At 45.3% G+C, this 11,514-nt stretch overlaps 1 gene segment (V, D, J or C); it reads left to right on the plus strand.

Annotated features, from left to right (window-relative positions):
- The first annotated feature begins 9,334 nt into the window (after positions 1-9,334).
- On the plus strand, positions 9,335-9,950 carry LOC128539884 (Ig kappa-b4 chain C region-like). The segment is given in 2 exon segments: positions 9,335-9,341; positions 9,496-9,950. Coding segments are annotated over 2 exon segments (462 nt in total).
- The last annotated feature ends 1,564 nt before the right edge of the window (positions 9,951-11,514 follow it).

Consider the following 11,514-nt stretch of genomic DNA (forward strand, 5'->3'; position numbering starts at 1 on the left):
TGATGTCCCAGATCAGAGAGACGCTCACGGGCTATCTCTCCCCTGGGAGCTCATCCTCTTGGGAAAAATCCACACTCCCTACCAAGCGTGTAGACTAACATCTTCGTTGGTGGGAGAAGATTTTTCAGGCAGCGGGTCAGCCTGGTGCAGCCCTGCACACGATGGCTTTGCAGGCAGACCAGACTGACCTACTGAGAGCTGCACCTTTTAGAGCGGCTGGCAGCGGGGAACCTACTGCCAGCTATGTCTCTTTAGGTACGAAGCTATGAAGAGGACCAGCATCCTAGGAGGCCGTGGTTCAATCTCCGCCACCATTGGTGTTTCGGAGAGCAGCGGTCTCCAGTGACACACCCATCTAGCCGAGGTGGTAAAGTTCGTGCACCTTTAGAGAGGCTGGCAGCGGGGAACCTACTGCCAGCTATGTCTCTTTAAGCACGAGGCACTATAAAAGACCACCACTCTCAGGAGACCGGTGTTCAATTCCCGCCGCCACTGGTGTTTCGGGAGACAGCGGTTTCCAACAAAGTGTTAGGTGCTCGGTTCCCTCCTGTCGTGTTTTCAGGACACCAAACACCTAACAGCCACCACCATCACCACCACTCCTCTGCCTAGCTGAGCAAAAAGCTACCGCCCCTTTGGAGAAGCTGGCAGCGTGAAAGCTACTGCCAAGCATGTCTCCTGGATCACAGGATTCAGCCATTGTGTTTCTACGGCGTGGGTTTCCACCTCCGTGAAACCACAGTGAGCACCTCTGTTAATTCAAATCACAGGCTGGCTGGCAAAGGGGGCCATAGCGCATGTTCCCCTCCCAGACGAAGCCATCCGGCGCCAACACGTCGCCCTAGCTCACCTATCTTTCTCTTCAGGGCAGAGTTCTAACGCCCAAAAGCGTTCTCCTTCCTGCACGAGATATGAGCTTGAGTGTCATGCGGAATCCGAGCGCAAGGCCGGCACAGCTGTTTCCTGCGTGCGCCGAATTCCATACAGCACTCCAAAAGAGTATAAGCTAGGCCAGGTGGTAACATTACTGCTCCCAGAGTGGTTTCAGTGGTGGCTAAGTGCCGGGGGATTTCATCTAAGGGCCAATCCCCAGAGGCAACAAGGGTTACGCGCCGGGAGCTTCGTACCCTTTCTATGTGGTTCAGACCCTCGTCCTTGACTCTGGGTCCCACTCTAGGTCCGTGCTGTCGTCGCGAGTTGCTAACGGCAGACGTTTTTCCCTTAGGGGCCGGAGCGCGACCTTAGATGGCCGCCCAGCCCAAGGGAGCTGGAGAGGTCATCTTCTCGTGTGGCACACTAATTGCCCCGAAACGATGACTCTATTTCTGGCCCTGAAATACTCCCTCCAGCAACTGAGAGGCAACAAGGGTTACGCGCCGAGAGCTTCGTACCCTCTTCATGGAGCTAGCGCCTTGGCATTAACATGTCATCGTAGCTCACCTCGTTTTCTTTAGGATCGAGTCTCAACGCCATGGAAAGCGTTCTCTTTCCTACACAAAGCATACATTGAGTGTCATGTGAGATCCGACCGCACTGCGGGCACAGCTGTCTCCTGCGCGCGTCAAGTCCATTCTGAACACTCTAAAGGAGTTCAAGCTAAGCAGGAAGTAACTTTCACCGCTTCTGTGGTGGCTAAGTGCCTGGGGATTTCATCCAAGGGCCAATCCCCAGAGGTAATAAGGGTTACGCGCCGGGAGCTTCGTACCCTTTTTATGTGGTTCAGACCCTCGTCCTTGACTCTGGGTCCCACTCTAGGTCCGTCCTGTCGTCGCAAGTTGCTAACGGCAGACGTTTTTCCCTTAGGGGCCGGAGTGCGGCCTTAGATGGCCACCCAGCCCAAGGGATCTGGAGAGGTCATCTGCTCGTGTTGCACATCATTTGCCCCGAAACGATGACTCTATTTCTGGCCCTGAAATACTCCCTCCAGCAGTCAGGAGGTTAACATGTCCTAGCGTGGAAAACTACACTAGGACATGGCAAAACATGCAGACCCAGTCCACTGCCGAACTGCTTCAGTGCTGGAGCTTCTGCAAGAAAATTGACCTCAGGCTTTTGCCCTAGTGCACTCAGAACATACGTAGCCGATCCTCGCCTACGTCCTGACTGATGGGGCTGGTGGAAAGCACCCCTTAGTTGCAGGCTTATTCACGGGCCTCATCAGCCTTCTTATTGTGCTTAGGCTTTGCCATTGGCTAGCTAGAGCTATTCTGCATCCTCACCCAGCTATCTTCTGCAGTTGTCTTCGAAGCTTCTGTTCTCCGCCGTTACAGCTACGGGGCAGTAAGACTTCATTAACTGCGTCTAGTTCATGCTCATTAGGATTTACAGTACACCACCGCACTAGCCAGTGGCGTAAATCAGAGCAGATTTCATATGTCTTGGGGCCGCAGCCGGAGGGCAGCCGCCATTAGACGAGTTGGGTTAAAGATGCTAGCGCTCTAGCCTAGGAGTACAGGAGAAATTCTGTCCCTCGGGACCTTTTACACTCCAGCCCAACTATCTTCCACAGTCGAAGCCTTCTGTCCTCCGCCGCTAGCTCCGGAGCAGTTAAGACTTCAGTCGCTGTGTCCAGCTCATGCTCTTCAATTTACAGCGCACCTCTGCATTAAGCCAGGGCCGTAAATTAGAGCAGGGTTTCATACGTCTTGGGGGCGCGGCCGAAGGGCAGCCGCCATTAGACGAGTTGGGTTGGAAATGCTAGTGCCCTAGCCTAGGAGGACAGGACAAATTCTGTCCTTCAGGATCTTTTACATTCCAGGACATAAAACATGTAGACCCAGTCCACTGCCAAACTGTTACAGCGCTGGAAGTTTCTGCAAAAAAAAAAAGCCGTTCTGCATTTTTACCCAACTATCTCCCACAGTTGAAGCCTTCGGTCCTCCGCCGTTAGCTCCGGAGCAGTAAGTCTTCATTCGCTGTGTCCAGCTCATGCTCTTCAATTTACAGCGCACCTCTGCATTAAGCCGGGGCCGTAAATTAGAGCAGGGTCTCATATGTCGTGGGGCCGCGGCCCAAGGGCCGCCGCCATTAGACGAGTTCGGTTAAAGATGCTAGTGCTCTAGCCTATGAGGCGCGTGGCATACTTCGCCTCTAGTGCTTAGGGCCGTTCGACCAGGAAGCTTGCCTTTGTCTATTGCTCCGGCAAGAGGGGCTTCCAAAGATGGCATGCGGCAGGCTGCCTTTCCGCAAGACATCGGTCAGGCGTCATGGTTTGATGCCATGCTTACGGGGTCTAGGACTCCTTGGGGGTACTGTGCGCACACGACACAACCCTGGGGGTCCAGACACTTGCAGTGCGGCGGAGTGGGTATTCTCGTTCCCATAGCGCTTTCGCGCAGCATCGAGTGTAGCTTTTGAAAGGGAACGTCTCGGGTTACTTTGCTGTAACCCTGTTCCCTGAAAAAGCGGGAACGAGATGCTGCGCTACAATGCCGCACTGCATGCGTGACTGGACATCCTTCAGACAAAATTGACCTGAGGGTGTTTCCGGTTCATGCCTATTTATAACCTCCAGGTGCACCTCATCGGTTGACGTCACCTGCCTGAGGTTATAGATGCCAAAATATTTGGCGTGTTTGACACACACGTGCTTCACAACCGGTCACGAGGAATCGTTTCCCATAGCGCTTTCGCGCAGCATCTCGTTCCCGCTTTTTCAGGGAACAGGGTTACAGCAAAGTAACCCGAGACGATTGTTTTGGTTTCTTGCTATCAGTTGGCTAAGATGCTCGGTCCTAGCGGTTTTTAGGTTTTAGTCTATAGCTGCACATACTGTCTTTAAACGCACTTCGAAAAACTTCTAATTTAGTTTTTCTCCATTTTCGCTCAAGGTTACGGGTTGCTCTCTTTAGGGCGCGAGTATGACTATTGTACCAAGGAGCAAGTGTTTTATCTCTGACTTTTTTAAATCTGATGGGAGCAACAGTGTCTAATGTACTGGTAAAAATAGTACCCATGCTGCTGGTCACTTCGTCTAGATCGTCTGCATTTAGGGGTCTAATAAGAATTTGGGACAGATCCAGTAGATTACTTGTGAATCTGTCTTTAGTAGTCGGATTCATATTTCTAACAAATCGATAACGTGGAGAGACACAGCTAATCTGTTCTACGGGTAGAGTATATATCAGGAGGTGATGATCTGTGATATCATCACTTTGAGTTAAAATCTCTATATTAGTGACATCTATACCATGAGATATAATTAAATCTAGTGTATGATTACAGCGGTGAGTTGATCTATTTATATTTTGTTTAACCCCAAAGGAATTTAGTAAGTCCATAAATGCGAGGGCTAAAGTGTCGTTAGCATCATCTACATGAATGTTAAAGTCACCTACTATCAACACTTTGTCAGAGTTAACAATTAGGTCTGATAGCAGATGTCCAAATTCTTTTAGAAAATCTACATATGACCCCGGGGGTCTGTACACGGTGGCCAGAGTAAAATATAGCGCGGGTTTATTATGTATTTCATTAAGTGCAACATTGATGACGAGCACTTCAAATGAGTTAAACCTGGGCCTTATTTTTTTGAGTAACAGTGAGTACATCTTTGTAGATAGTGGCGACACCACCACCGCGACCAATTAGACGGGGCTCGTGCTTATAAAAATATCCTGACGGAGTAGACTCATTCAGACCAATATATTAATTTGGTTTAAGCCAGGTTTCAGTGAGGCAGAGTGCGTCAAGGCAATAATCTGTTTACCATTTCATTAACAATAAGTGCTTTAGGCGTAAGGGATCTAATGTTGAGAAGTCCAAACTTTAGAGGTAGACTTCGATTACTTATTTGGCCTTTTTCTGGTTTAATGGTTACCAGATTGTTTCGGCTGGATTTAACGAATTTATTCTTTTTTCTCACTATTCGGGGAACAGACACAGTTTCTATAGTACAAGCTATGTGTGTGCGTCTATTAGTATGGTGAGTTGTATTGTGGCTGATATCTAAAGAATCTGAGGTATGACTTACCGCAAGTCAGATGGTTCGTAATGTCCTGGAGATGTTGTCAGAGAGGACCGCTGCTCCAGCTCTGCTAGGGTGCAGGCCATCTGTGCGGTAGAGCCTAGGACGCTCCCAGAAAACATTCCAGTTATCAACAAAGGGTAATCTCTGTTGTTGACACCAAGATTGTAACCATTCATTAAAGGCAAATAATCTACTGAACCTCTCGATTCCTCTCTGAAATGTCGGAAGTGGTCCAGATACGACGATCTTTGTCATGGGTGATGTGCTGCGGACCTTCTCGACCAGGCTCCTGAAGTCCTTCTTTAGGATCTCCGTCTGCCTCAGCCTGATGTCGTTGGTGCCAGCATGGAGAACCACAGCTCGAATGTTCTTCCTCAGGGCCGCAGGCACCTGTGCAGCAACATCAAGAACACGTGCACAAGGTAAACAGCGCGTGTACGCCTTACCTTTAGCTGTGGTAGCACGCACGTGCCGGACAATGGAGTCTCTGATGACCAGCGCGTCGTGTGCCGTCTCACGGAGAGGAGCGAAGCGGTTTCGGGTTGAGATCTCGAAGACTGGTGGTGGCGGAGGAAGAGAGGTCCTCGCCCGGGGCTTGGCGCGCGTCTTCCGCTGCTGCAGTATCCAGGCCTCGTGGTATCCCGGCGCCGGGGTGAAGGAAACCTGGGCGGGCTGCGTCCTCGGTGCGTTGGACCTGGGCAGAGAAGCACGCGGAGTAGAGGTTGTCGGAGAATTCTCATGCCGAGAATTTACCTGGGACAGGTGAGCGTCGGTCCGCGACGATTCCAGCGTGGCTTTCCGCTGCTGTAGCCGGGCCAGCTTCACCTGTAGGTCACGGATCAGCTTCTCCACGGCCTCCATCTCCAAGTCCACCGAGTGCAGCTCCAATGTCTCCTCACCTGCACACAGAGGCAGAGACACAACCGACATGGTGTCTAAAAATAGAAATAACCGGTCCGAAAGAGCGTAAACAAACTTGTGATAGCCGGGCTAACGGGCTAGCGATGCTAATGGAAAGCCGGCTAGAAGCGGTGTGCTGCAAAACAATTAAAACTTATGCGAAATAAACTTATACGAAAACGATATAACACGCGTTTCGAGTGAATATATTATAAGGTAGTATGAAATACTTATCTGTTATATATTTACTCTTCGTAAGGGGACGAAAAAGTAGAAAAATTGGTCAGTCTGGCGGAGCTCGGGAAAAAGCCTGTCAAGTATGAGAGAGAGAGAGAGAAAGAGACCTGCAGGTGCGTCTCATCAGACGACGTCACCTGACCGAGGTTATATAAGCCAAAATTTGGCATGTTTGATACATACATGCTTTACAACCGGCAACACAAAAATATGTTTCCATAGCGTTTTCATGCAGCATCAAGTGTAGCCTTTGAAAGGGAACATCAGAAGTGCAACACAGTTTTATTCAAATATCATTAACAATAGCTCTGGAAATTCAAAGCAACTTTTCTCTTCTATTAATCACCTATTGAAACCACAATTTTAATCTCATCTGGAAGCTACAGAGGAGAAATGCAATAACATCATTACTTTCTTCAGGAAAAAAGTGGATACCATCCGCTTGTCTCTATCGAGTTCCCTTGCACTACCTGTCTTAAATAGATGACCCACAGCCAGGGAATTTGCAACCTTCCAGTTGTTACTCTAAAGTTACGCAGCAAGAGGTTGAGCTCATTGTCAGAAAGATGAAACCATCAAATTGTGCTCTGGACCCTTTTCCTACAGTTTTGGTTAAACCAATCTTTGTGCTATAAGTCGCCTAATTACCAGGATAATAAATCACTCTCTCCAGACTGGATATGTTCCCGCTACGTTGAAATCTGCTATCATCACACCATTTCTAAAAAAAATCCACCTTAGATCCAGAAGTACATGCAAACTACAGGCTCATTTCTAACCTCCGGTTCCTTTCAAAAGTGCTGGAAAAAGTAATTGCAGTCTGGTTTCCACCCGCCACAGTGTGGAAACAGCTCTGAGTCACGAATGACCTGCTGATATCGGCTGATGCTGGTTTTCCATCGCTTCTTATCCTCTTGGACTTGATCACAACATTCTTCTTCACAGATTACGTCACACTGTTGGACTCTCTGACTCTGTTTACAACTGGTTCTCATCCTATCTTACTGAAAGAACGGAGCATGTTGCCCTGGGAGAGGCTAAATCCGCTACACACAATGTCACCTGTGGTGTTCCTCAGGGCTCTGTGCTCGGTCCTATTTTGTTTATATTGTATATGCTTCCCCTGGGCTGTATCATCAGCCAGCATGGTATTTTATTTCATTGCTATGCTGATGATACTCAGCTCTACCTCAGAATAAATTCAACCTCCTCGTCTACTCTGCCATCATCCACTTTGGCCAGCTGTTTGAAGGAGATAAAGTTATGGATGAAGCAAAATTTCCTGCAGCTAAACAGCTCTAAGACCAAAGCTATTTTAGTAGGCACCCACACCAGGTTAGGACATCTAACATCACCAGTATTACCTTTTCTGGTAGGATATCCCATTGTCAACATCTGTTATAATCCTTGGGGTTAAAATGGACGCTCATTTGATGTATGAGGCTCATGTCAAACATATGTGTAAAACCTCAGAAATATTTCCACCTCAGAAATTTTGCAAAACTGCGTCCAGCACTTACTTTTGCTAATGCAGAAAAGTTAGTCCATGCGTTTGTTTCCTCCAGGCTGGACTTCTGCAATGCACTTCTCATTCGACTACTGGAAGAACCCTTCCAAAGCTGCAGTATATTCAGAACAGTGCTGCAAGGATCCTGATGACAGGGCGTAAATATGATCATATTATGCCCATTCTTAAATCTATTCACTTGCTCCCTACAATATATGGTTATAATGCTAGTATTTTATTTATTTATAAATATAATACACGAAACAGGTATCATATATTGTAAATACTAGGGCTGCAACTAACGATTATTTTGATAATCGATTAGTTGGGCGATTATGTTTTCGATTAATCGATTAATTGGATAAAACCTAACCGCTTCTTAAATTTGATATTTTGCTTATAACTATTTAAAAAAAAAAACATAAATCAGGGTATTATTTATGTATAAAAATAAACTTTTAAAAATGCAAAAGCCACATATAGAGTTTAATAATCTTTAATTTTGACATTTTAAATGAAATGTAGTATATAATATATACAGTTTATATATATATATATATATATATATATATATATATACACACACACACACACAGTATATATATATATATATATATATATATATATATAGTTAAAAAAATACACTGATATATTCAGTTGATAAGATATAAACAGCTAATGATGTAATTTTGTATAATAAAATGATGTATGCATAAGTAAAACCACAGTAAATTACAAGTTAACTTTGTAGTGGACTATAAAAAAAAAACTGTAGAAATGCAAAAAGCTAATAGTCACAAATATACTGTTATTTGCGTTCGCTGAAAACCACAACAAGCATTAAATGTAATATTCTACTGTTATTCGCACCGTGTAAATTAAGCTAATCTAAAATAGCGCCATTTAACTAATTACTATTGCTCATGAGGTGATTGCGCAATGTGATGCGAGTAGCACGTGAACAGATCTAGCGCGACTGTCCCGAAGTTAGCAAACAGTTTTTAAAAAAGCACTTAAACTATACAACTTTTACACGATGAAGAGATAGAGTTTTTACCGACCCTGCTGACGTTTCGCCATCCGCAACTTTTTAAGTGTTCGTGCATGACATGCCATGAAAGCTCGGTCTTGCATAGCGTGCAGGTTACCGTCTTCTTAGAGGCGTTTAATGTGAACTGCTATCAAACCTTGGAGGACTCGGGGCGCGCGCTTTATCCTGCAGAGGCTCCTGTAACCTCCATTGCGCGAGCGGCGGTGTATCTGTGTGTATTTGTGCATCTTGTGGTCGCTCTCCTCAGTGACGTGAGCAGCCCAACTAATCGATAACAGCATTCGTTGACAACGAATTTCATTATCGATAATTATCGATTTTATCGATTAGTTGTTGCAGCCCTAGTAAATACTAATGTGACATTCATTACTATATTTGACATCCCTGATACTCTGATTCTAAAAACAGTTAAATGTGGAAGCCTAAATCAATTTTATGAAAATGATGAACATGCTTCATACTGTATTAAATCCTACTTAATTATATTATTAAGATTAACTATTATCATACTAAAATTGAACTTCCATAGATCACAGTAAGAACACTTGTTATAGACGGAATGTTGTGGATGTTTCTGATTAGTGAATGTTTAATTCAGTCAATTTTAATGTCCAGTAATTACACTAATATAAATCATTTTAACTCTTAAGATAAATGATTTAACCTGAATATGAACTGTTTGTAATGCTTCACTGAACTCAGTTCTGCTCTGTAGGATATAAAGGGAAGTGAAACACATAGTGAGCTGTAACATAACCAGAGTGACTGACAGCTGTCCATTAATGCCTTGTCTCCGTGTGAGCATGTGTGTGTGTGTGTGTGTGTGGGTAGGTCTCACCCGGCCCAGTGTGACGGTGCTGCCCCCCCCCTCCAGTGTGGAGCTGCAGCAGGAGAAGGTCACACTCGTGTGTGAGGCCAACAAGTGCTTTTCCTCGCACTGGAGGCTGACCTGGAAGGTTAATGGGAACAGCTGGACCTCGGGGGAGAGTCACAGTGCTGATGTTCTGCACACAGACGGCCTCTACAGCTGGAGCAGCACGCTGAGCCTCCACCCGGACCAGTGCAGGAACAAGCTGGTGACCTGTGAGGCCTTCAAGGAGAACCAACCTACTGTGGTGAGCACAGTGAACATAGAGCAGTGCTCAGAGCTGGGAGCTCACACACATTTTACACAGCTCACCTTCCACTGCTTCACTAAGTGTTACATCTGGTCATTAATACCAAACTATGTGTTAAGTGTTTTTCAATGGAATGTTCTGCTTTCGATTATTAATAAAAGCTTTTGAATCAAGAGTTTTGCTTGATATTATTGATTACGCACATCATATACAAATCACAAAAAAAGTTGCACTAGATATAGAAACTGTTTCCATTAAAAAATACACTTGATGTGATGAATAAAAAAAAAATAAATATTTATTCTTATTATTATTATTATTATTTTCTTTGGTATGGAATGATATTTATGCCAAAAAAAGATAAAAAAAAATTCATTTCAAAGTGAATAAAAATTATTATAAATTTCAATTAAACTAATTATACAACTATGTTCAATGTTCTCTGCTTTTCTTTTACTGGTCATTTTTTTTGTTATTTATTTTTCACTTTCATTCATTCACATTTCAAGAGTTACTGTGGCTTGGCCTCTGCATTCTGTAAAAATTAATAATAATTAATCATGAAACAGAATTACTGCACTAGAAACGTCTAAGGCTTCTTTGCTGTAACCCTGTTCCCTGAAAAAGCGGAAACGAGATGCTGCGTAAAAACGCTATGGGAACGGTCCTCGCGTGACCGGTTGTTGAAGCATGTGTGCCAAACACACCAAATTTTTTTGCCATATATAACCTCGGTCAGGTGACGTCATTTAAATAGGTGCAACTGGGGGTTCTAAATAGGCATGAACCGGAAACATCCTCAGGTCAATTTTGTCTGAAGGGACGTTCAGTCACGCATGCAGTGCGGCATTGGAGCGCAGCATCTTGTTTCCACTTTTTTTAGGGAACAGGAACAGCAAAGTAATCCGAGATGTTCCCTGTCAAAAGCTACACTCGATGCTGCGTGAAAACGCTATGGGAACGAGAATACCAACTCCGCAAGTGTCTGGACCCCCAGGGACTCCAGACATAATTCTGGGATGCTGACTAGAGGATCACCAAGCCTGGCATCCAACTATGAAATCTGACAAATATTTTGCGGAAAAGGCAACCTGCCGCATGACACACTTGGGAACACCTCTTGCCAGAGCAATTGATAAGGCAAAATTCCTGGTCAAATGGGCCCTAATCACTAGAGGCAAAGTGTGCCACGCGCCTCATAGACTAGGGCACTAGCATCTCTCACCCGACTCGACACGACTAGTGGTGGCTGCCCTTTGGCCGCGGCCCCATGACATATGAAAACCTGCTCTAATTTACGCCCCTGGATAGTGCGGTGGTGTGCTGTAAATTTTAAAAGCATGAACTGGACACAGTGAATCCAAGATGGTGCACAGTGGATCCAAGACGGCTGCCATCACGACTGCTCCGACCACCTTTTCTTTGTTTTTGTTTTTTAAATTAGTTTTCAGTGTTAAAAATCAGCAAAATTACCACCATGGAGTACATTAGGTATGATAGAGACACTCTTGTTTCTATTGGTGTACAATGTACTCACAATTCGATGTTTTTAACTCCGGATCCGAGCTGGCCGAGTGAGATCCTGCTCGCCAAAGCTCAATGACCTTAGGGCAAGGATAAAGTTCCAGAGAGACATTCGGGACTGCAATCTCCTCTGCTTTACTGAGACATGGCTGAACCCAGCGGAGGGCAGTCTAAAGTCTCTCAAGCGTCTGAGGTGGTAGAGACGCTG

This window comes from Clarias gariepinus, chromosome 2 (genome assembly GCF_024256425.1).
Source record: "Clarias gariepinus isolate MV-2021 ecotype Netherlands chromosome 2, CGAR_prim_01v2, whole genome shotgun sequence".
Lineage (NCBI taxonomy): Eukaryota > Metazoa > Chordata > Actinopteri > Siluriformes > Clariidae > Clarias > Clarias gariepinus.